Below are 23,620 nucleotides of genomic sequence, written 5' to 3'. Positions count from 1 at the left end.
AACTTAAAGTGTGTTTTTCATTTAATGACACTCAGGTATTGGTGCGTCGTGGTCAAACCTGTATGTCCCAGCAGTGCCTGCGGACAACATCGTGCTCGGTCAGGTGATGCTGCTGATGCTGGCATCCACCTTCTTGTATTCCTTTCTCATCTGGTACCTCGATAACGTCTGGCCGTATCAGTACGGCATACCTAAGCACCCTTTATATTTTTTGCAGGTAAGAAACACTATCTGAGCCACTTCAGGGCTGCAATTTCCTTGCAGAACTGTAAAGGTTATGGAAACGGTAATCATATGTGTGAGCTTATTATATAAGTAGAGCTGCGTGAATAGCAAAGTTTCCAAACTGAATCGAATACGAGTATCTCGCAGACACTCCAGATCGTATTCGAATTGTTTGTTTCAGTGTTTTGAATTGAACTCGATATTCCCGAAGAGCCCAATTAGAATATTTTGAACATCAGATATTTTATGTCTAGGTCAATCGCTTTGTTTTTCTTCATCTGATGTGCCATCGTTAACAGCAGCAATCGTGTGCGCTAATCCTAACCGAACAAGAGTTGCTCTGCACACTGCCGAAGCAGAACTGACGGTCACCAGGGAAAACCACCCTATGAAACGAAAAAACCACCCCGGCCCGGCCCGCAGTGCCAGTGTATTTTGGGTGCCGGCAGAGCATACAGCCAATAACAAGCCCGGCCCCGCCCGCAGGCCAGGTCGGGTCGGGCCCGTGCAGGGTTCTATTAGCTGCGGCTACGGTTACGGTAATGTGCGACGGTAGCATATCACTCTTGAAAGCGCGTGTTCTTGCAGATATCTTACTGGAGGCCTCCCATAGAAGACTACAACGAAGTGCTAGAGTCTCTACGTGATGACAAGGATGACGTTGATTCCATTGAGCCCGCGCCGGCTGATGCACATGTCAGCATTCAACTCTTCAAGGTCACGAAGGTGTGTTTTTCCCACATCTCATTTAGCTTGCACGTAAATCTACTTCCAGTTGTGTATTATATATCACATGTATCTCCTTCAGAGCACGATTTTTTTTGTCTGTTATTTCTTGGTGATGATTTGCTGGCTCTCTTATAACAGTTGTTCAATTTCTTGCGCATACCTTGTACAGTGCAAGCCCTTTCGGAAGCATATTGGAAACCCTGAGACTAGGGACACACACAAAAAAGGACACACAACACATAAGGTACCAATTGGTTTGCGACCCTGAGCATTGTACGTCTTCGTTTGTGTCCCTAGTCTCGGGGGGGGGGGGGGGGGGTTCAATATGCTTCAGTATCACCACCTCGCTTGTTTCCTAATCATCCTCTCGAGAAGTTTTCCGTTTTTGGTTGCAATGGATTGTATGATAGACTTGCACGCTTGTACGCAATAAATGAGCATCGCTGACAATGTAGCACGTGCAGGCCTCGATTTAGTGTACCTTCTGGAATTCCTCACACATCGCCTCGTGACAGAGAGGCTAGAACCAATTAGGTGATTTGTGGCAGGACCATCTCAGCTGGAGCGCACGTGGATACAGCTGCTGATAGATTGCACGATAAATTAAAAATTTCCTCGCTTGTTGCGGTACGGTACGATAATACAGCATTGCAGTGACCCCGTTTCGCATTCCTTGTTACGTTACCATAAGCTTTCGGATGTCCTCAGGAGTTTCACGGTGCTGAAAAGAAAGCTGTGGATGATCTGTCGCTGAAGATGTATCAGGGCCAGATTACAGCTCTTCTGGGACACAACGGTGCAGGAAAGACGACCACCATGAACATGATTACTGGTGAGTGTGTGCAATGTCCTCAGATCCAGAGAGCCATGTGTTCACACTGGATAGAGCCACGAATAAGGCCCTTCTTTTCCTGCTGCGGCAAATCCTGAATTCCGCATCAGGGAACTTTGAACTCTGCATTTTTCCGCGGTAAAAGGCAAATTGTCCTAGTTCAGACAGAAAATACTCTCTGTTAGCTCTTAGTGTGGAAAAACACGGTTGCAACTTTTGTGACTTGGCATAATAAGTAGACCCTGAAGTTTTAGGGTTAAACCCGATTTTTTCCCGAATTTGCACCCCGAATCGAGGTTCACCGGTTTAGGGTTAAACCCGATTTCTACCCGCAAAACTGCACCTAAGCTAGGCACCTCACGGCAATGACACACAATTTTTCACAAAATACACGGTTGATCTCAACGTCTGATACTCTGGATAGGCTGTACAATGAACGTTTGTTCAACGATAGAGCCCGATTTATCCTCAAATTCAGTCTGATGGTAATTTTTCCGCCAGAATTTGCATGAATTTTTGACACCAAGTGATTGACCTGAATTTTACCCCCCGAATTTGGAAAAAAATAAAACCCGAAAACTTCAGCGTCTAATAATAAGGTACATTGTGCTTTCTTCCGAGAGGGAGTGACATTTGTCACTTACTATCAAACAGTTCTTGCTAGGTGACCTCTCTGCATGTACAGAGTTTACTGTCACACAGAGGTACTTGACAGCTATGGACACCAAAGCAGGCGTCAGCATTTGCGTTCCACTCCAGAATCCCAGAGAGTTGAGGCGTTTAGAGAGAGGAGTTAGAGGGTTGTTACAGCACGCCGATGGGGCCTTATCTAACTTATAGTCATGTTATAGTCATCATGCTAGCCCCGTAGTGGGAATAGTAATGTCCTTTTCTTGGGTGGAATGGGAGTGAGACTGACGTCTTCATTCCGAGGAATTAAAAGGAATTGAATGGATCAACCCATTCTGCGACACTGGGTGACCACATGTGTGAGATGCTCTTTACAACCAATTCCAGGTCTCTTTCCACCCACAAGGGGCCACATCAGCATCAACGGTCACAACATCCTCAGGTCCACTAAGAGGGCCCGTGAAGACCTTGGCCTTTGTCCACAGCACAACGTCCTCTTTGATGAGATGACAGTGCAAGAGCACCTCTACTTCTTCCTAAGTGTGGGTAACGTCGCGGAAGACAAAATATACGGTATATTTAGAGCCTGAAGTTTTCGGGAAATATTTTTTTGTCTAAATTCGGGGGGTAAAAATCGGGTAAATAAACATGTGCGCCAAATTTGAGGGGAAAAACTTCCAGTATGCTAAATTTGGGGAGAAATCTGGCTCAGTTACTCAAACTAACTTTAGTAGTTCGGTGCAAACGGTGATGTAACAGCATTTGCTGCCAAATAAGTAAGTTAGTGCTTTCCTACAGACATCCCAGTGAGGGCTTGTTGCCGGGTAAAAATCGGGGTTTCAACCTAAAGAAGCAACCTCCAATTCGGGGTGCAAATTCGAGGAAGAGTCGGGTAAAACCCTAAAACTTCAGGCTCTAAGTATATTTACTTGCGTGAACTTGTTTTTTTACTCCAAAGCATTTAAGCGAGTCATTCTTTCTGGAGCCAACAGACGTTTCATTGCTTGAACCATGATCTGTATTCATAAGAAGGGAAAAGGCTTTTTGTTTAAAAAAGTCTTGCGTGCCTGCGCGTGAAAAATGCCCAGTTTTTACCCACTATCCTCGAAAAAAAATAAAAATAAAAAATCTCGAAAACGTGGGAGCCTATTTATGCAGGCACGTCTCACGAGCTGCTCTTGCTTGCCCTCGACCATACTGAGATGCTGCACGAAATAGAACTGCGTCTGTAGAAATGGCTTAGTTCTTTAAAGGGATCGTCGCATCCATCCCGGACAATTCCAAAACTATGTAGTGCCGTCTTACTCCTCGTTCGTCGCCGATAATAACGTCGAAAATCCGACGCAAATTAGTGGAGCAGTTTCTGATGATGACGATGTATGGCGCATGAGCTACTAAGGCTTTGATGTGCCAAAACAGTGATGTGTGTGGCAAGGTAAAACTAACTGTTGAATTAAAATCAATTAATTAATTAATTGTATTCAATTAATTTCTGCGCAATTTCATGTAATGCATGGCAAGAGCAGAAGACTGATGTTCAGAGTAAGACGGAATTGCCCCTCTGGAAATCGGGAGAAATGTCACTTGACAAACGTCTGATGAAAGTGTGTGTGTCATTTTACCGAGTAGTGCGAAAGGTTTTGATGTGTGCAATTTGTTTCTGAGGAAAAAAACTCGCATAAACGTGGCTCCGTGCGTTCACCCTTACCTCACCACTCCGAGTTTAACGAGGAGGAGAAGGGATGATGCCACGTCAGTGATGACGTTACAGGGGGAACTCTTTCTGGTTCGCCGGTCAGTGGGGATCTGCACCCTATCCTTTTGCCGTCGTAAACCAGTTTTGCAAGTTCTCCCGGAGAATTGGGGATAGAAGGAGCGGCCGAATAATGACCGAGCCAGGAGCAGTGCTTTTTCAGAACCCCGAACAGCCAAGTAGCAGACGACAGAGAAGTAGCAGACGACATTTCTCTGAACCAATCAGCGAGCGTGTCTCTTGTAGCGTTAAACGCAAGGTCCCAGGCGGATCACAGGCTGGTACTGCTCTCCACCACCGTTGCGCGTGGTCACTTTTTGCGGCGTACTTTAAATTCGATTTCTGCTATAATTATGACTCTGTGGTGTGAATTACTTCTCATGATGCATTTTACTGGCCTACTTAACAGTTTTATAGTCACAGTTTTATAGTATAGTAACAGTTTATAAATGTCTCCAGTTCCAGCTCTCATTATGCACCAGCTTGTTTGCGCTCTTTCACTTCTGTCATTTATTTAATATATAAGCTGTTTTTGGAAGGGGAACTTGGCCAAGTACACTGTGAAGTGGTGCCGTACATTCCCGTATTGGTGCAGTAATTCCCGTATTGGTGCCATACATTCCCGTATTTGTTGCCGTACATTCCCGTATTTGTTGCCGTACATTCCCGTATTGGTGCCGTACGTTCCCGTATTTGTTGCCGTACATTCTCGTATTGGTCTCGTACACACGTCTCTGGATGGGATACTCCCTGCATTTGTAGCAGAAGCAACTTGGTCATAGAACGTGAAACAAAAAGGGCTCGCGTCTTTCTTTGGGCATTCTGCCAAAAATCTTTCAGTGCGGTAACTGCCAATCTTACAATCCTGATTTTAACTTCTCTCTCCTCTTCTCCCTCCACAACTGTTACGGACGGACCTACAATGGCTGTCGACGTTGGTGGGCCCTATAGAGCTGTTGCATTAATAGCCACCACGGTCATACTAATGTTACGAAGAAGTGAACGCATATTGTAAAAGTCGTTGATTTCATGTGGAACATATTTTCGCGTTTTGGTGGCGGCCATTGTTGATCTGGGAACTTAAGCTCGCGAAAAACGCGAGCTCGTGTTTCTCGGTGACGTCAGTGTATCTACTTCGTGGGTACTAAAATTCTCGAATTTTTGGTGCTCGTGAAAAAAAACAAAAAAAAACACTTTTACAGTATTACAAAGTAGAGCGATGCCCTTTACATTACTGCTACCATACGAGTAGTAGTATTTTTTTTTTTTCACCTGAATATCTGCTTTTCCACGAAAATCACCTGACTTTACCCTGTTTTTACAGCTCCTGAGGTAAAACCCGATTTTTACCCCCAAATTTTCAAAAAGACATAAAACCACAAAACACAAGTTCATGCATAATGTTCACTTTGTTTATTAATATCGTGCAGTTAAAGAAGGGCCGTGGCCTCTCGTGGCGCGAAGAAGTGGATCAAGTACTGACGGATCTGAATCTTGGAGACAAAAGGCACACACAGGCACGAAATCTCTCTGGTGGAATGAAAAGGAAGCTCTCTCTGGGCAATGCCATCATTGGTGGTTCCAAGGTACGTTCCTTTTGTCAGGTTCCCCACCCTGATCAGAACGAAAGGGTGAGAAGAAATTGCTGGCTCTCTGGTTTTGGTGGATAAGTTGGCAACATGTTCTCCTGTTGGTCAAAATCCAGCTGTGGATGACAGAAACTTAGTGACGTGGCACAAGTGACTTAAAATGACAGGCTGGGCCCAACTTGAAGCTGAACAAATGTTGTCACATGATTCCTTACAAAAGATGACAATTTAATTTGCAGCAAATTATTTATAATTGAATTTTGTTGCCAACACTTTTGTTGCTCAGGGGTCACTGTTCATGCATAGCTTCCAGTTTTTCTTCATAATCAAGCCTGTCCTTAAGTAATTTTTGAACTTAAGAGATGTCAAAATTCCTCTAAGGGGGGCACTGCTAAGGGGGGGGACGTCATCCCTTCCTCAGGCAAAGTATACACAATGAACTTGGGCTAACGTTATCTCACGCCAAACAACAACGGTCCGCCTGTGCTGTGTCGGTCCAGCAGCACTAGCAATTTCGTAAAGTGGGCTTCACCTCGTGCAGCGAAGCATCAGGCGAAGCCAACTTTCGGGATGGTGTCGTTCATATTCGTCGAATAGTCGAGTATTCGGAAAACCGAATATTAGATATTCGATTCGCGGATCGAATACTTCGAGTGATTGATATTCGATTCGAATTTGAGAACTCGAATATTCGCACACTCCTACTTTTTTTTATAAAAAAATCTTTATAAAGGATAGAGAAAAAAAACGTCCTGTGTAACAAAACGAATATGGTACCATTCTCTCAGACGCTGATTCTGGATGAGCCGACGGCTGGTATGGACCCTCAGGCGAGACGAGCCGTGTGGACGTTGCTTCAGCGGCTGAGGATGGACTGCACCATCTTACTCACCACTCATTACATGGAGGAGGCGGATGCACTCGGGGATCGCATCGCCTTTTTGGCACACGGACGTCTGCGCTGCTGCGGGTCGGCGCTCTTCCTCAAAAAGAAATTTGGTACCTACCTACCGATATTGTCCCTGTCGTGGAGAGTACCGTAATTTCACGCGTATTAGCCGCGGCTTATGTATGGGGCCTGACTTTTTCGGGTTTTATTTTTGGCCAAATTCGGGGGGGGGGGGGGGGGGGGGGTAAATATCGGGTGATATTTTTCGTTTGAGAATTCGGGTGTATTCGGGTAAAATCCCGTTACGGCACATTCTGTCATCAGGAATTTGGGTGTGTTCGGGTGATTTTTTTTTTGTTTAATAAAAATTTGTCTTAACATGGAACTAATGTTTAGCAATGTTATCAAACTTTATTTTAATGCGCGCTTACGAGTGTGCCACGCGACCCGGATGTTTTTCGGGTAGAATCCCTATCCCTGGGAACGTTCGTAGTGCAACGTTGGATAGCCCAAGATCTCTTACCCTGTATTTGGTAACTTGATGTGTGGTTGTGTGTGCAAAGGTACGGGATACAGGATGCGAATTGCCCGGAGCGGAGACTGCGACGTTACTGCCCTGACTGAGACCGTTGAGCGCATGGTGCCCTCTAGTGAGCTGGTGTCAGATGTTGGCAGCGAAGTCATCTTCAACCTCGGATTCCCCCCTGCTGCAAAAATGGTGCTTCTCTTCAAAGAGTTGGAGGATCACAAGACAAAACATGGCATCACCAGCATGGGTGTATCTGTCACGACCATGGAAGACGTTTTCATCAGGTAACAAAAAAAAAGCCTTGGAAACATTCGGAACTGAGGCACAAGTTATAATGTCACTAAAAATCGAAAGTGGCCTTCCTGCTCGGCTCTAACTCTGCACAAAACTCTAATGTGCCACTCTCTTTTATACAGCAGAATCTCGAATGATACGAATCTCACGGGGTCGCGGAAAAAATTTGTATAATCCGAAAATCGTATCAAACGAATTAAACCAAAATAAAAATTGAGGCAAGAAAATAGACAGTGACTGTTCATTTTCCGTTACTGTCAATGAAAGAGGTCGGTTGTAACGCTTTTGTGTCTCAGTTTTTGGCCAATGCTGCCCAAATACGCGAGACGATTCAAGAGACGTAGCACGGCTTTTCACCCGCGAGTCGCGCGACAGTGTTCTAAAGCGAGCTTCTCCTAAAGCAAGCAGGAGTTAGGTGAAGCCGACTTGCGGAGTGGTGACGCGTAATGTTGCCACAAGTTGTCCTGATATGTTCCCTCCACGTGTTCTGGGGTTCTGGTCGCTGTTTTCTGCCAGAGCGATGTCACGCAGCTTCGCGGCTTATTGTTGCGAGGGGAGTAAAAAGGTCAAAACAGAGATAAGGTGATAAAGTTCCGGGCCGTTCAATCCCTTTGATCCTATCTCCACCACCACCAAAAGGAAAGTCATTGCTTGCATTGCTCTGCATGATGCAAGGGAGTTCATGGTGAGGATCGCCCTCCCTTTTCGAAAGACGCGGCAGCATGACTCGCGCGCTCCCTCTCGTCACGGGGGAACGAACCCTGTCGCATCCTCGGCTCATTCGTATCGTCCGTAAAGGCAAGATAACGCGTTCGTATCATCGGAACTCTAATACATGGGAAGAATAGGCATTCCGGCCGGGACCGGAAAAGAATTCGTATCATCCCGAAATTCGTATCATCCGTGATCGTATCATCGAGATTCTACTGAATGAACTTTTTGGAAAAGCCAAATTACTTCTCTTGCAGGGTGGGTGAGCTATCTGACACGGATACAACAACCTTGACTACAGAATACGGATCTATTGAGCTGCCCAATGGTTTTGGCAGCAGTTCTTCAGGTAGGTTCATGCTGCTGGTTCAGACTTGAGATCAGATTTTAGTATGGGTGCCTGCTGGGCTAGTTTGGAGTTGGTCGCTCATACACTAGCGAAAAGACGGGAGCACGGGAGAAGATGGGACAACGCTCGACTTATTACTGTTTCCAAAAACCTGCTCCCACAGTTTTGCAGAAAGTTTCCTGTTGGTACAACGCACCTCATTTTTGGTGTCGTGTCAGTGTTCCGAAAAAGAAAAACAAAGCATGAACGGTAGGACTGTGCAAATAGCGACTTTTAAGTTGAAACCGAATACGAAACAAATTTTGAAAACTACGGAAAGGAATATGAATAATTTGCAATTGAACGTGAATACAGATAAAATAATCTAGTGGACATGGAAATGCAAACCTTTTATTTATAATGTAGCAAAATCGAGTACATTTAAGTTCTTCGTTAAGTGTCATTGCTTGTTACTGTGGAAAAGTGCTTCTTGTTGAGATTGCTCTGGTAGCAGGTCAATGCAACAATTTGTGACCATTTTGCAAACTGAAAGCAGTTGTTCATTAGCAACCTGAAGTTACTGGTACAGGGAGAGATAAGTCTGTTTCTGGATGGAGCCAGATAGGTGTGCGTTATCTAGGTCATGATTAGACTGTTACTGGTATGCTGTTGGTGGCACATGCATTCTGTCGGATCGGGAGTTTGGAAGGAAATTAGGGTTTTTGTCCTATCTACTCCGTCATCTTGTACTCTCATCTTTTCGCTGCTTTACGTGCAACACTAAAGGCAGGGTCTCGTAACAGACGACAGATGCTGTCGCGTGTGCAGCTACTCAATCTGTTTGCGAGGCGGCAGCAGCTATGTTTGCGAAATAAACGTGCTTACTTTTACAATGAATTGTGTGGCATACCAGTCTGAAAATGTCGTAAAACTTCGATTGAACCACCCCCGGGAAATAAACACCGAGATAAATTTACGCTACTGTAATTCTGTTACGTTGTGTGTGTCTGTGGGGGCGCTGTATTTTATTCGTGAACACACAGTGTGCAAGAGATCTTGATCACACGCCGATGATAGATTCAAGCGGCTGCTTCCCACCTACAATCTCGAAATTTCATTTCAATAAAATTTAATTTCCATCCATGCTACGCTGTTGCCCCACCCCCCATCTATCCCTTTATCATTTGCTCCAGTTACATACAGTCGCCGACCGATCTTTCAGACATGCTCGATTTTTCGGACATGCTCGATTTTTCGGACATGCTCGATTTTTCGGACATGCTCGATTATTCGGACTCGTTCGCGGAACGGCCGCGGGTCCCACTGAGGTGATGTATAAGAACGTCCAAAATTTCGGACGCCGTGCAGCTCCGTCGCTCGATATTTCGGACTCTGTTTGCCCAACCCGCGAATTTCTCTCATGGGGTGACGGAAAACATTGGTATCATCTGAAACTCGTATCAAAAGAAATCAACCAACTAAAATATTGAGGCAAAAAAATAGGCAGTGATGATTGTTGATTTTCCATTCCTCTGAGTAGAAGAGGTCTGTTGTAGCGCTTTTGCGTCTTCGTTTTTGGCCAACGGCCCAGCACGTGCTGTCCGCCCGCGAGTCGCGCGATAGCGCTGTAAAGCGAGCTTCACCTAAAGCACGCATGCGTTAGGTGAAGCCGACTTGCGGACTTGTTGACGGCGGTGCCTCTGTCAGCGTACTTACAGTGACGAAATGTCGCTTCGGGAAATAGAAGCTGATGTTATCAGGCAGAGCTGGAAGCGCGTTAGGAAAGCATCGACAAATTTTTCCATCCTACTAGGGCTTAGTAAAGTTTATTTTGAAGCGAAATTTGTTTTTTCGGACAGCTCCATTATTCGGACTCTTGCGCGAACCTCGCCGAGTCCGAAAACTCGGACGGCGACTGTACCACCAAATCTAGCGGATTTTTGCAACGGTCATTGGCAACAAGCGACAAATATCTATAGGAAGTAGATACGCGATTTTGCACCCGCGACAGAGCTTCCTTGTCGCTTGTAGCGTGTTATGGAATCCTGGTTTTAGAAGTTTTTGTCGTCTGCTCCGAGCGTACAGGAGATAACCGTATTTTTTTTTTTTTTCAGACGAACCTGTCACATGGGAACCGCACCAACACGTCACGGGCGTGACTCTCCTCCTCCAGCAGACGCGGGCGATGTTCCTCAAACGGATCTACTCCGCCTATCGACACTACTACCTCATCGTCTTCATGCTGCTCGTGCCAGTGCTCATCGTCACCCTCTACTGCTGGATTGGACGCGAGAGCGTTCAGGACCAAGACCACTCCATCACCTACGACGTCGGCGACGTCTTCGGGACCACCGTCGGCTTTCTCGGGTTGAACACGACCGAGCTGGCAGACTTCGGCACCAAGATTTATGGGCCCGCAATGGCGGATGAAAAGGTGCAGGTGAAACGCCTGAAGGGAGCTCCGGACGACTTTCTCCTGGACGTTGCCCGGAGGGATCTGACGGAGTACAGCAAGGATTACCTCGTCGGTGGTGTTGCAAACGGCAGCCGAGTGGTGGCGTGGTACAACGGAGAGCCTCATCACGTAGGAGCCATGTCTCTCAACCTGGCGCACGAAGCGGTTCTGCGCTTTGTGACTGGGAACGCATCCGCGTCCGTGACCGTGATGAACGACCCGTTCGCGGGAGACATGTTCACCGGATTGGCTGTCATTACGGTAAGCCCTCTTGTGCAGAGATGAGGAACTACAGCGTAGAGCCCGAAGTTTTTGGGAAATATTTTTTCTAAATTCGGGGGGGGGGGGGGGGGGGTAAAAATTGGGTAAATAAAAGGTGCGCACTAAATTCGTGCGAATTCGGGTTGAAAAAACTCCCGGTGTGCTAAATTCGGGGAGAAATTGGGGCTCAGTTACTCAAACTAACTGTAGTGGTTTGGTACACACGGTGATCTTGCTGCGTTTGCTGGCAAAAGAGCAAGTCGATGCATTCCTACGGGCATCCCAGTGAGGGGGAATTTGCCGGGTAAAAATCGGGTTTCACCCCAAAGGGTGAACCTTCAATTCGGGGAAGAATCGGGTCAAACCCTAAAACTTCAGGCTCTAACTATAGGGTGTCTACCCACGACCATTATAACGAACCATGTCATAGGCACCCCTTCCCAGCGCCGCATTTGAAAGCTAGGGGTGGCGCTACTCGTCGGCCCGGTTATTGCTTCCTCAATTTCTGCAATACTTTGTACTTCAGGTTACCTTAGTATTTTTGCACAAGCGGTGAATGTCCCACAGGATGTGCTTCTTTCTAAAGTTGATTATCGTCGTCATTCTACGCGTTTTCATAGGAGTTGTTGTTGCTGTCGTCTGCTACGGTAATCGTACGTCCCCTTCTGCCCGTTCAAAATTCAAATTTCCATCGTCCAATCATAATGTAGATATCGCGGGCCGACGAGTAGCGCCCCGAGCGGATCGTGCGGACGGGCTCCTCATAGGGGTGTCCAATTATAACACGGTCGTTATAATCTACGGGTTTTCCCGGCGATTTTAATCCAAGTTCCGGCTAAATTAATCCGTGCCCCATAAAGTCTGCGTGGCACGTGGATTAATTTCGATGGCGCTTGGATTAAAATCGCTGGGAAAACCTGTAGTAAGGTCGTGTGTCTACCAACCTAGAGAACCTGGAGAACCGGGAATTGTCAGGGAATATTGATGCGACTGGAAAAGACTGGGGATTGCCAGGGAAGTTGCCAAAAAGTGGCTGACATTGGGGAAATCGCGGTCAAGCGCCACGACGGTATGTAGCGAATCATGAGCGCTGTTCAGTTGAATGCAATTGAACAGCCACACCGCAGCAACGTTGCGCCGAAGAACAGCTACTCAGTATGACAAGCTCGGAGGCCGAAAGGTTTGGCAGTCTCAATAATAAGTGAGCTGTAACAAAAAAAAAGGGGCGAGGGCCGCAGGGAAAAAAATTGTTTTTTTTTATGCCAAGGAGAAACATGCAGTATTCATATTCTGTTTGTTTGAACTCAATAAATGATCGGTTTTTATGAGTAAATCTGTATCAAAACGCAGGAGCAGACACCAAATTCCCTTTTGTTTTGGTCAGGGCAGTCACTTGAAATATAGTCGGTGAAAACCTGGAAAAGTGTGGGAATTTGAAGGCTACAATTTGGTGGACACCCTGAAGCAACAAATGTCTCAGATTAGTAGAGGCTGAGAGTGTCACACTGTCCTTACCGTTTTCCTTTTTAAAAAAATGTGTCTACTGTGCCCATTTAAAAAAATGTCTTCAAAAACATGCTATACTCTCAGCTTTCTTGTTGCTCTTCAGGGAAATATTACCCTGCTTGAGGATGTTTATACGAGCTAGCTTACCTTGTCCTAATACAGTATAACCTCGTTAATTCAAAGTCGCTCGGTCCGCAAAAAAAAACTTTGAGTTAAGCGAACTCAAATGCACGGTTGACTTTTATACATTTATTGACACGAAGATGTGTTCACTGATACCCAAAACGCAAAAATTCACCCACTCTTATTTGCTGCATGCTGTAATTTGAGTTGCAAGTTAGCATTTTTTTCATCTGCGATTCTCTGCAGGATGGTTTGGTCATACGTCTCGTGGCAGCCATATTCATCCCATCGGCCTTGTCCTTCCTGTCTTCCTCCTTTGTCCTATTTCCGACCGAAGAACGTGTGTCGAAAGCCAAACTTCTTCAGCTGATGGCTGGTGTACCCATCTGGCTCTTCTGGGCTGTTTCTTTCATGTGGGACTTCCTGCTGCATGCCATCTGCTGCAGTATCATCATGTTGCCCCTTTTTATTATCAATCCCAAAGGTGCCTTCCTCTCCAGTGCCCAAGTGGGAGGTAAGAAGGAAAGGATATATTTTCTAGGATACGTTTTTTTCTACTCTGACTGGGATTATCGCGAAAGACGAACCAAACCCTCCTCAAAGCCAGCAAAACCTTAGAAAGAACAAGAAAAAAGCTTTAGAACCTAGTCACCCGGAAATATGGCAAAATAGGCACTCATACCAAATATGCCGTAACTAGGGTTCCTCGTTTTTTTGGCATTTTATTCCTGGGGAGATTCGGCGGGCGTTTTTCTGCATTTACGTGTTTTGTCAAATTTGGATATTTTTTGGCATTTTGAAACATTTGCCCCCAAAATAGACTAATGGCATTAGTTTGTTTTTGGTGCAAACATTAGTCTGATGCTGTAATGACCCATACAAGGAGGGCAGATCAGTAGGAAATCATTGAGAATGCGAAGAATGTCCTTTCCTTTGTTGGAGGGTTCTATCTGTACCTGAACCCCCCTGAACCCCCCTGAACCCCCCTGAACGACTGATAAAAGTGTTACAGGGGAAGGTTTTTTCTGAAGTAGAGGCTAGCGGTATTCACCGCACTCCACCTGGTAACCAGGTGAAGGAAAAACAAACATGTGATGCCCCGGAGGTAAAGAAAATGCAATCGGGTTCTGGCATTTTGGGCATGTTGCACCATTTGCGAGAGTATAATTCTGAGCTTTTTGGAACATCCCAAATTTCTAGAAAAATATTCGGTGGATGTTTTTCGCCAAATGCCAAAAAACGCGGATCACTAGCCATAACGTGCACTGTAGAACCATTCTAATCAGTCTCAAACTACGACTAAAAGTGTGTTTTTTCATCATCCAGATACGAAACCATATCGAGAAAAAAAAACTGCATTTGTATGAAAATCCACGCTCTACACATCGCTTTTTAAAACATCAACAAATGATCTGGTGGGCAGGTGGGAGGCCTGAGCTGAAAAAAGCAAATTCTGGTCTTTGACTGTTCTGGGAAAAAAAAAAAAAAAGGATTTGAAACAGAAATCCATCCTTCACCGGAACTCTTTCAGTGTCAGTATTTCAGTATTAAATTGGCATCCACACTACAAGCTGCCACGGCTGCAGATGTCGGGTTTCAGGTCAGGTCCGGTGAACATGAAATACTATGCATCAGTTCCTGTGAACTAATGCAAGACAGTGTGTAGTGGGGAAATTTCTTTATTATAACGCCGGGAGACCACTGTTGCATGCGACGGATATGTGTACAGCAGCCATCAGACTTAACTGTGACACCGAGTACATGTTGTTCATCGTACACGTGGGTGTCGCTGACTCTGACTGCTGTCCCGACGTGTGCGAAATACAGCAACTAAAGAAACGTTTTTGCATGTTCCAAATGCAGGCCCAGTGTATGTTCTGCTGCTTGCGTATGGATGGGCTTCAATTCCCCTGAGTTACTTTTATTCCTTCATCAAGAAGAAGCCATCTTCAGCATACGCTTTACTCACCACAGTGAACGTACTAGTCGGTAAGCAACATCTGTTCCATTCTTTACAGTGATGGGTAAGTTACACGATGAACAGACAATCACCAGCAGCAGGGTTATCAGAACAGCTCTTTGAGTTCATCATAATCATTATTGAGTTCATCAGATTCATCATATTTCAAGGAAACCAACATGCTCGGCACCTTCTAGCACTTCTGTTTAAGTTACAGTCGCAGCTTGCCCGTGAAAAAAGTACACCTTTACACTTACAGCTACATTTTCAAAATGTAACTAATTACGGCTACAGTTACGAAGTTAAAGAAACTTAGCCACGAGTTACAGCTAGTTACTGTTCTGCTCTTCCTGTTATTTAAACTTTGTAGCTCGTATGCACTGTTTCAGAACTATATTTTGTGCGTGGCATTTGTGTGAGAGCACACTGATCGTTCTTGCACATGATTACGTAATTAAAAATTCAGCCGTTGCACAGTGACATATGTTTGCATGAATGCCACATGTGCATACAAGCACCTTTGTAACCTTTTATTTCATTTTGTGGTTCAGTGTGGTCCTATGTGATTTTCCTCTCCCTTTCTACACTGTCATTGGTTATAATTAGGGCCTGACTTTTTAGGGTTAAACCCGTATCCGCCCGATATTTACCCCCCGAACGAAATCTGTAAAACCCGGGTTTAACCCGAATCTACCCGAAAACATCCGGGTCGCGTAGCACACACATAAGCGTGCATTAAAATAAAGTTTGATAACATTGCTAAACATTAGTTCCATGTTAAGACAAATTTTTATTAAACAAAAAAAAAATCACCCGAATACACCCGAATTCCTGACGACAGAATATGCCGTAACGGGATTTAACCCGAATACACCCGAATTTTCAAATGAAAAATATCCCCCGATATTTACCCCCCGAATTTGGCCAAAAATAAAACCCGAAAAAGTCAGGCCCTAGTTATAATGTGAATAGAGTGGACTACATCATAACTGCCACTGTGTGTTCTGCTAACCAGGCTTTCAAAGTGACCACGAAATACTTTTTCCAACTTGCAGGTGTGATCCCGTCCTTGGTGATGACAATCCTCTACTTCATGGTCAACATGCAGGTCCCCCTGAACAAGGCATCCCTCGACAACGCCCTCTGGTTTTTCAGGCTCATACCAAACTTTGCTCTAACTTGGGGGTTCGCCAACTTGAACCTGATTGGAATGGACCCCTGGGTGTGTAGCCGCATTCCCAACAAGGCCGCCGTTTGCGATGGTCCCACAAAGGACTTGGGCTTCAAGGCTTGTTGCAACCGTAAGCTTGAATTTGTTCAAAGCATTGTTCAAGAACAGTATAAAATTAGAGCCTGAAGTTTTAGGGTTTTACCCGATTCTTCCCCGAGTTTGCACCCCGAATTGAAAGTTCACCCTTTAGGGTGAAACCCGATTTTTTACCCGGCAAATTCCCCTCACTGGGATGTCTGTAGGAATGCATTAACTTACTTGTTTGGCAGCAGATGCAGTTACATCGCCGTTTGTACCAAACCACTACAGTTAGTTTGAGTAACTCAGACAGATTTCTCCCCGAATTTAGCATATCGGGAGTTTTTTTCACCCGAATTTGCACGAATTTAGTGCACAATTACCCGTTTTTAACCCCCCCCGAATGTAGAAAAAAATATTTCCCGAAAACTTCTGGCTCTAAGTATAATCTTGTGGTAGAGTAATCACGCGTTTCGACTACCAGACTGTGATAATTTTTCTTGTACTGCAATCCCGTTAATTCGAAATCTCTCAATTGGAACTGACGCTCGGGTCCAGGCAAAGCCATGCATGTGTATTTCACAGTGATGGCCACTAACTACTTCTAGAGTAGTTTAGCTATGACTACTAACTACTTTGCGATGGAGTAGTTTAACTAGTAGTTCAACTACTTTTCAGGGGAGGTAGTTAAAACTACTTCTTTAACTACTGCAATGTATCTCAACTACATCTCTAACTACTTAACGTGTTCCATCAACACCAATCCCATTTTATAGTGTTCTTGGACACCTAAATATGAATCACCAGCAGCGATAAAAGTGAAGATTTAGTACACATGCACGGCACAATTGCTCTGCACCTCCGTTCTCATCAAACAAGCAGCTCGAGGTAAAAGTCGGAAGCACAATCGTACCGTAAAGCTTGCGGCAAAATCGGAAGTAGTTGGCGCCTGCGGTAACCTAACTACTTAGTTAACTACTCAAAATAGTAGTTTAACTAGTAGCTGCACACTACATTTCTGCAAGTAGTTATGAACTACTTTTTAACTACAATCGGGTAGTTTAACTAGTAGTTTAACTACACGTAGTTAACTGCCGGCCATCACTGGTATTTCATTGGGGGAATACGCCCTGTAGTTCAAACATGTGAACATGCGCAACAGTTTATTGGAACAAGGTTGCGGGGCCAGACCCGAGGTCTGACTACGCGTCATCTTGGAACCGTGTTTGGCTACGTGAGGAAAGAGGAGTAAGGAGGTTTTATGGGGTTTTATGGGGGTCAGGACCCTTCTTGTTGATTACATAGCCAGGGAAACGGCAGCATATTTTCAATATTTTCTCGGTTGGCAACATTCATGTTTGCGAGACTTGTAATTGGGTTGGGCTTAACGTAGCAAACGATGTTTATAGAGTCGCGGCTCAAGAAATGAACGCAAGTACGTATGATACGACGAATCCCGTAAAATTCGGGTTTAACCCGAATCTACCCGAAAACATCCGGGTCGCGTGGCACACTCATAAGTGTGCATTAAAATAAAGTTTGATAACATTGCTAAACATTAGTTCCATGTTAAGACAAATTTTTATTAAACAAAAAAAAATCCCCCAAATACACCCGAATTCCTGACGACAGAATATGCCGTAACGGGATTTAACCCGAATACACCCGAATTTTCGAACGAAAAATATCACCCGATATTTACCCCCCCGAATTTGGTCAAAAATAAAGCCCGAAAAAGTCAGGCCCTATGTATTCAGCACGTTCATGGGCCTTTCGAAAGTATTCCTTCCTACTCGGCACATTACCTACACATAGTTTTTTTTTATTGTTTAACTGTCCAGCATGTCCGCAAGGAAGCAGCGAACAGTTCTGCTACATTCCTCGTGATCCCCTGGAGTGGGACATCAACGCTGCTGGTCCAGACGTCTGCTTTATGCTCTTTGTTGGGGCGGGACTCTTTGTGCTGCTGCTGCTCATGGATTCGTGGCTGGGCATCCTTTGTGAATCTCTCTGGAGCAGACTCTCCACCATGTGCTCCTCAAAGAAGAGTATGTGACAACATTTCTCGTATGACCATTTGAGTTGAAGTGTTGCAAAGAACTCACTTTGGATCTCATTTCAGTCGCTTCTTTGAATTTTATAAATATCTTTTTTTTCGAACTTCATTCTACCCTTTTGCCCAGCGACGTGGTGCTCGTGCCTTTTACGAGGGCGTATCAACGTTTTGGAAGCGTAGGTTTGCTTTACGACGGGCGATCTTAAAATGATGTTTTTATTTACTCGTATCGCCTTTTAAGCCAGTTCACTCCAATTACTCACGGGGAACTCATCGAGAAACTTGCAGGGAACACAATTCCTTTCGCCGTACCAAATATTTCGCCCGATGTGAAATATGGCAGCCAGTTACGGCAGGGAATACAAAATAATTTTGCTGCGACGCGAATTTCATTGTATATAGCGTTTTGTCATGTTGTTCTTTGACTGTATTTCATTTTGTCTATTTTTGTGTTTTTTGTTTTTGTTTTTCTTTCATTTTTTTTGTGTATAAGCAGTCTCACTTTGTCAGTCGCACACGTGGCACACAGTCATAGAAGCATCAGCAACCAATCGTCATCAGCAGCAGACTTTCAATTTCATGTCCCGTGGCACATGCACGGAGTCGCAAAGGTGTCGCCACTTTTCGGTTAATATTCTAGCGCTCGTCGACGCCGACGGTACAATCGGCGGAGCCAAGTACGAAGACGGGGAAGTCACGGCGGAGCACCACTACGTAGAGCAGCTCGTCCAATCAGGCCAGGCTTCGAGCCAGGCCCTCGTCGCGTTCAACCTCACCAGGAGCTTTGGCTCACTAGTGGTAAGATGTCATCATAATTGCCGCACCCGCGTGATCTTTTAAGTCCGCCATAACGATTGTGGCAGCCGACCGATCTTCTGGACTCGGTGGCGTCCGGGAAAAAAAAAGTCCGAATAATACGGCAGACTGAAAAATCTGGCGATCACGAAGTTAAATTTTATTATTTTTATTAATTATTAATTAATTAATTAGTAATTAAATTAATCAAATATTAATATTAATTATTTTAATTAATTAACTAACTAACTAATAATTAAATTAATTAAATATTAATATTATTAATTAATTTAATTAATTATTATTATAAATAAAAAATCTATTTAACTTTATTATCAACAGCAATGAAGAAGTTTGTAATTGTACCCTGACGCATGCAGCACCTGCATGTGATGATATCTGCTTACATTTGCGTGAGCGTCATATGTTCGTCGTACACATTGGACAGCGGCAACAATGTGTGGAAAGCTGGTGAACAGTGACAGTGCACCCAGACAGAAACTTGACTAGTGTCCCGACTTCTAAAGTGCCGCCGTCGGAAGTCGTGGCGAGCGCTTGCTGCCTCCTGTGGTGTCACATAGTGGTATGTTTCGGAAGTTTTCGAGCAGTTTCACCAACGATTACTAATCCATATCTCGTTAGGATAGTATTATTAATCCATATCTATGATTATGAATGTAATTCAAGCACACGCTCCAACGTTGCGGTTTCTATAAGTTGCTGCAGTAATACCGAAAATAGTGGTATTGGTGCTTGTCCGCAAGCATTTTATAGTCTGGAATATCGGGCCTTGGGACTTGGATCTGACAGAAAAAAAATGGTAGTAAAAATGTATTGATCCTATGGAGAAGGTCACAGTACCCTGGGAGAGTCCGAAGTGTCAAATGAGTTTGAAAAATCAGTTAGGTACTGTACTGTAACAATTTGAAGGAGTAGTCAGTGCTCCTGTGTAAGTTATTTCGTTTTTTGGCTGCAGCAGATTGTGCAACAAAACACGTGCAACAAACAAACAAAATCGTGCAACAAACAAAAGGCTCTTTCGAAGTACATGTCCACAGCTTACAGACGATCGTCGTTAGTCGACAGGTGTTAGGTGCGGAATAGAACCTCTACTTGCATGGCAACTAGCATGTTCGCTCCTTTGTGGACGCGTCGACTCCAAAGTGGGCTTCCCATTGGACTTTCTTTCTCACACGGTAGAGCCAGCAACGCTCCGCATCGCTCATACCCGGAACCATTCTGTGTTTCTCGAGGCGTGGTGCCTTTATATTAGCCATAAACGTGGGTATTTTAAGCTGATGCCCTTAAAGTAGCACAGAAGTCATTTTTAGCACCCAGTTTTCTTCCTATAAAACTCTTAAGTACCCAGTAAGATACACCATGCGAAGTAATTTACACCACAAAGTCATAATTATTGCAGAAATGGAATTTAAAATACGCCGCAAAAAGCGACCGCGCGCAACGGTGGTGAAGAGCAGTACCAGCCTGTGATCTGCCTGGAACCTCGCGCTGACGCTATAAGGAGAACGCTCGCTGATTGGCCTAGAGAAATGTTGTCTGCTACTCCGCTGTCGTCTGCTACTCGGCTGTTCGGGGTTCTGATAAAGCCTTTCTCCTTGCTCGGTAATGCTTCAGGCGCTCCTTCTATCCCCAATTCTCCGGGAAAACTGGCAAAACAGGTTTACGGCGGCAAAGGGACAAGGCGCTGACCCCCACTGACCGGCAAACCAGAACGAGTCTCCTTATGCCGTCATCGGTGACGTGCCATCCTCGTATCCTCGTGTCCTCATCCTCGTTATAGCTGAAGTGGCGAGTTAAGGGTGAAGGCGCGGAGCTATGTTTACGTGAGTTTTTTTCTGGAAAACAAATTGCACACATCAAAACCTTTCGCGCTATTCTGTATAATGACACACACACTTTCATCAGATGTCTTAATCTGAAATTTTTTTGGATGGCCCTCTGTAGTCCTTTAATACCTCCACAATCGCAATTTACTACAGACAATCTCAAATTGTAGCCTGTAGTGTTGTGTACACAAATGGACTCTAACTTGGCTCTTTGGGCAACGCAAAAGAGACAAGCGAGACCCTTCTGACAGCCAACTTGAGACATGTGCCACCTTGCTACTACATAGACATCCTACGTCATTGATTACGTTTCACCACCGCCTTATCAGCCTTTTCTAACCCTTACTATAAATCGACAGGTTTTTCCTGCTTCTTGCCCACCACAGCAAAATATAACCTCGAACCGGTTTTCTTGTTACGTCACATGTTTGTAAAAACAGAGGGTCGTCTATAGTACTGTCTGTTTCATGTTTCTGTTTCTGTTTCTGTAGTATTCATGTCTGTTTGTCCACTGATGTTTGTATCTGTCATTATAGCCCCTTCCTTCTTTCATTCATTCATTTATTTCAAGAAACAAGTTCATTTTCCCCATATTTCTATGTTACAATATAACCCTGAAGAAAGATACAAAATTTTTTCTTCAGGCAGTGGACAACCTGTCATTCCACGTGATGCAGCACGAGTGCTTTGGCCTCTTGGGTGTTAACGGCGCAGGGAAGACCACCACATTCCGAATGCTGACGGGAGACTTGAGCCCATCGTCTGGAAATGCCTTCATCGGCAGTGCTGACCTAAAGCACCAGTTGAAAAAGGTAAGCCTTCTCGGCATTGTCAGCATTTCGGCCAAAATGTTTTTTTTTTTTTTCCAAATTGGGAAGGTAAAAAGTGGGTCTTTTGTCAGGACCCGTAAAATGGGGTAAAATAGGGATATCATGTGGCATATCAGTAGAGCCTGAAGTTTTAGGGTTCTACCCGATCCTTCCCCGAATTTGCACCCCGAATTGAAGGTTGCCTCTTTAGGGTGAAACCCGATTTTTACCAGGCAAATTGCCCTCTCTGGGATGTCTGTAGGAATGCACCAACTTACTTGTTTGGCAGAAAAATTGTAGTTACATCACCGTTTGTACCAAATCGCTACAGTTGGTTTGAATAATGGAGCCCGATTTCTCCCCGATTTTAGCGCAATTCAAGTTTTTTCACCCGAATTCACATGAATTTAGTGCACATGTTTATTTACCCGATTTTTACCCCCCGAACTTAGAAAAAAATATTTCCCGAAAACTTCAGGCTCTACATATCAGTAGATTTTTGGGTAGGAAAGAATAAACTTGCTTCTCACATTCTGGATGAACTCGAGATAAGAAGATACGGTTGTACGTGTCGTCTGCTAGAATCCAACAGTGTGTGGCCACAAAAAGGCAATCTTTCTGCTCTTCCTTTCAGTTCCAGTCGGCCATTGGTTACTGCCCCCAGTTTGACGCGCAGCTCAACAAGCTCTCTGGCCGAGAAACGTTGGAGATGTTTGCCCTGCTGCGTGGTGTCCCGTCTGACGTGGTGGCCGGAGTCGTCAGTGAGATGATTGATCTGTGTGATCTCAAGGAGCACGCAAACAAAACTACAGAGAACTACAGGTGTGTGTGTATTTGTCGTGCCACTGTCACCCGGCTGTGTCGCGTAAGTAAAGGGGAGTGTTCTCTCATTCTCCGTGGAAAATTCGTACGCTATATAGGGCCTGACTTTTTCGGGTTTTATCTTTGGCCAAATTCGGGGGGTAAATATCGGGTGATATTTTTCATTCGAAAATTCGGGTGTATTCGGGTTAAATCCCGTTACGGCATATTCTGTCGTCAGGAATTCGGGTGCATTCGGGTGATTTTTTTTTGTTTAATAAAAATTTGTTTTAACACGGAACTAATGTTTAGCAATGTTGTCAAACTTTATTTTAATGCACGCTTATGAGTGTGCCACGCGACCCGGATGTTTTCGGGTAGATTCGGGTTAAACCCGAATTTTGCAGATTTTGTTCGGGGGGTAAATATCGGGCGGATACGGGTTTAACCCTAAAAAGTCAGGCCTACGCATGCTGTTTGCGGCCACTCCTCAGCCACACCCAACTGTGCCTGTGGTCAGTGACCTGGGGTTGGTGACCTGGGTGTGTGCATAGTCGGGCGCGGCCAGACGTTCTCGTTCGAATGAGCTGTTGTGAACGTTCGTATACAGTCGACTCTCACTAAACGTAACTCGGTTCAACGGAAATTACGATACACGGAACAAAGCAGGAACCTTTGGTTGGTATCCTATATATGCGATGATAAAAATCTTCGGATATTTGGAACAACCCGCTTTATGTACTTCGGGTAAACGGAACAAAGTGGGGGGGTACTGAGATGCCGCCGAACCTGGAAGAGACCGTTCACGTCTGCCAACCCGGGCGGAAGTCATAGCCAGTGCAATCTAATCCATCAGTCACTCACTCGTACAATGTTAGGCTTAGCTCGCGTCCACATGTGTCCACGTGAAGTCTGTCAAGAAGTTGCGGATAATTCGGGACGTGATCGCGAGAGCGAGTCAAAAAATAGAAACCATGAAATTTGATATGCCAAGTTCTTTCTTTCCTTGCTACCTACAGTAGTGGAAGTTGGCTATCTTGAAATAAAGTTGAATTTCATGAAATCTGTGTACTTTGCTTAAATGGAACTTCCGATAAATGGAACATTATTTCCATCCCCTTGGAGTTCCGTTTAAGAGGAGTCCCCTGTATTTAAATTACCGGCATTTTTGATAATCGAAATACACATTATTTTGGTAAGAGCTGAGCATCAGTTGGAATTATTTGCAAGCTCATTTTAATTAGTGCCA

The 23,620-nt window shown here is 44.7% G+C and overlaps 1 protein-coding gene across 2 annotated transcripts in view; it reads left to right on the top strand.

Moving 5' to 3' along the window:
* Window positions 1–23,620, top strand: part of LOC135401613 (ATP-binding cassette sub-family A member 2-like) — a 43,798-nt gene that overhangs the window by 14,778 nt on the left and 5,400 nt on the right. For both annotated transcript variants that reach the window (XM_064634117.1, XM_064634116.1), the window contains exons 8-23: window positions 36–217; window positions 814–951; window positions 1,663–1,786; window positions 2,804–2,958; window positions 5,600–5,755; window positions 6,547–6,761; window positions 7,215–7,460; window positions 8,439–8,530; window positions 10,624–11,225; window positions 13,101–13,368; window positions 14,718–14,843; window positions 15,870–16,115; window positions 17,905–18,111; window positions 18,760–18,917; window positions 21,406–21,573; window positions 22,205–22,392. In XM_064634117.1, coding sequence (XP_064490187.1) covers window positions 36–217; window positions 814–951; window positions 1,663–1,786; window positions 2,804–2,958; window positions 5,600–5,755; window positions 6,547–6,761; window positions 7,215–7,460; window positions 8,439–8,530; window positions 10,624–11,225; window positions 13,101–13,368; window positions 14,718–14,843; window positions 15,870–16,115; window positions 17,905–18,111; window positions 18,760–18,917; window positions 21,406–21,573; window positions 22,205–22,392 — 3,271 coding nt within the window. The remainder of the gene's footprint in view (window positions 1–35; window positions 218–813; window positions 952–1,662; window positions 1,787–2,803; window positions 2,959–5,599; window positions 5,756–6,546; window positions 6,762–7,214; window positions 7,461–8,438; window positions 8,531–10,623; window positions 11,226–13,100; window positions 13,369–14,717; window positions 14,844–15,869; window positions 16,116–17,904; window positions 18,112–18,759; window positions 18,918–21,405; window positions 21,574–22,204; window positions 22,393–23,620) is intronic.

The sequence above is a fragment of the Ornithodoros turicata genome, chromosome 7 (genome assembly GCF_037126465.1).
Source record: "Ornithodoros turicata isolate Travis chromosome 7, ASM3712646v1, whole genome shotgun sequence".
In the NCBI taxonomy this organism is placed as follows: domain Eukaryota; kingdom Metazoa; phylum Arthropoda; class Arachnida; order Ixodida; family Argasidae; genus Ornithodoros; species Ornithodoros turicata.
The sequence above is the reverse complement of the archived record's forward strand: the minus strand, read 5'-3'. Positions and strand labels throughout refer to the sequence as shown.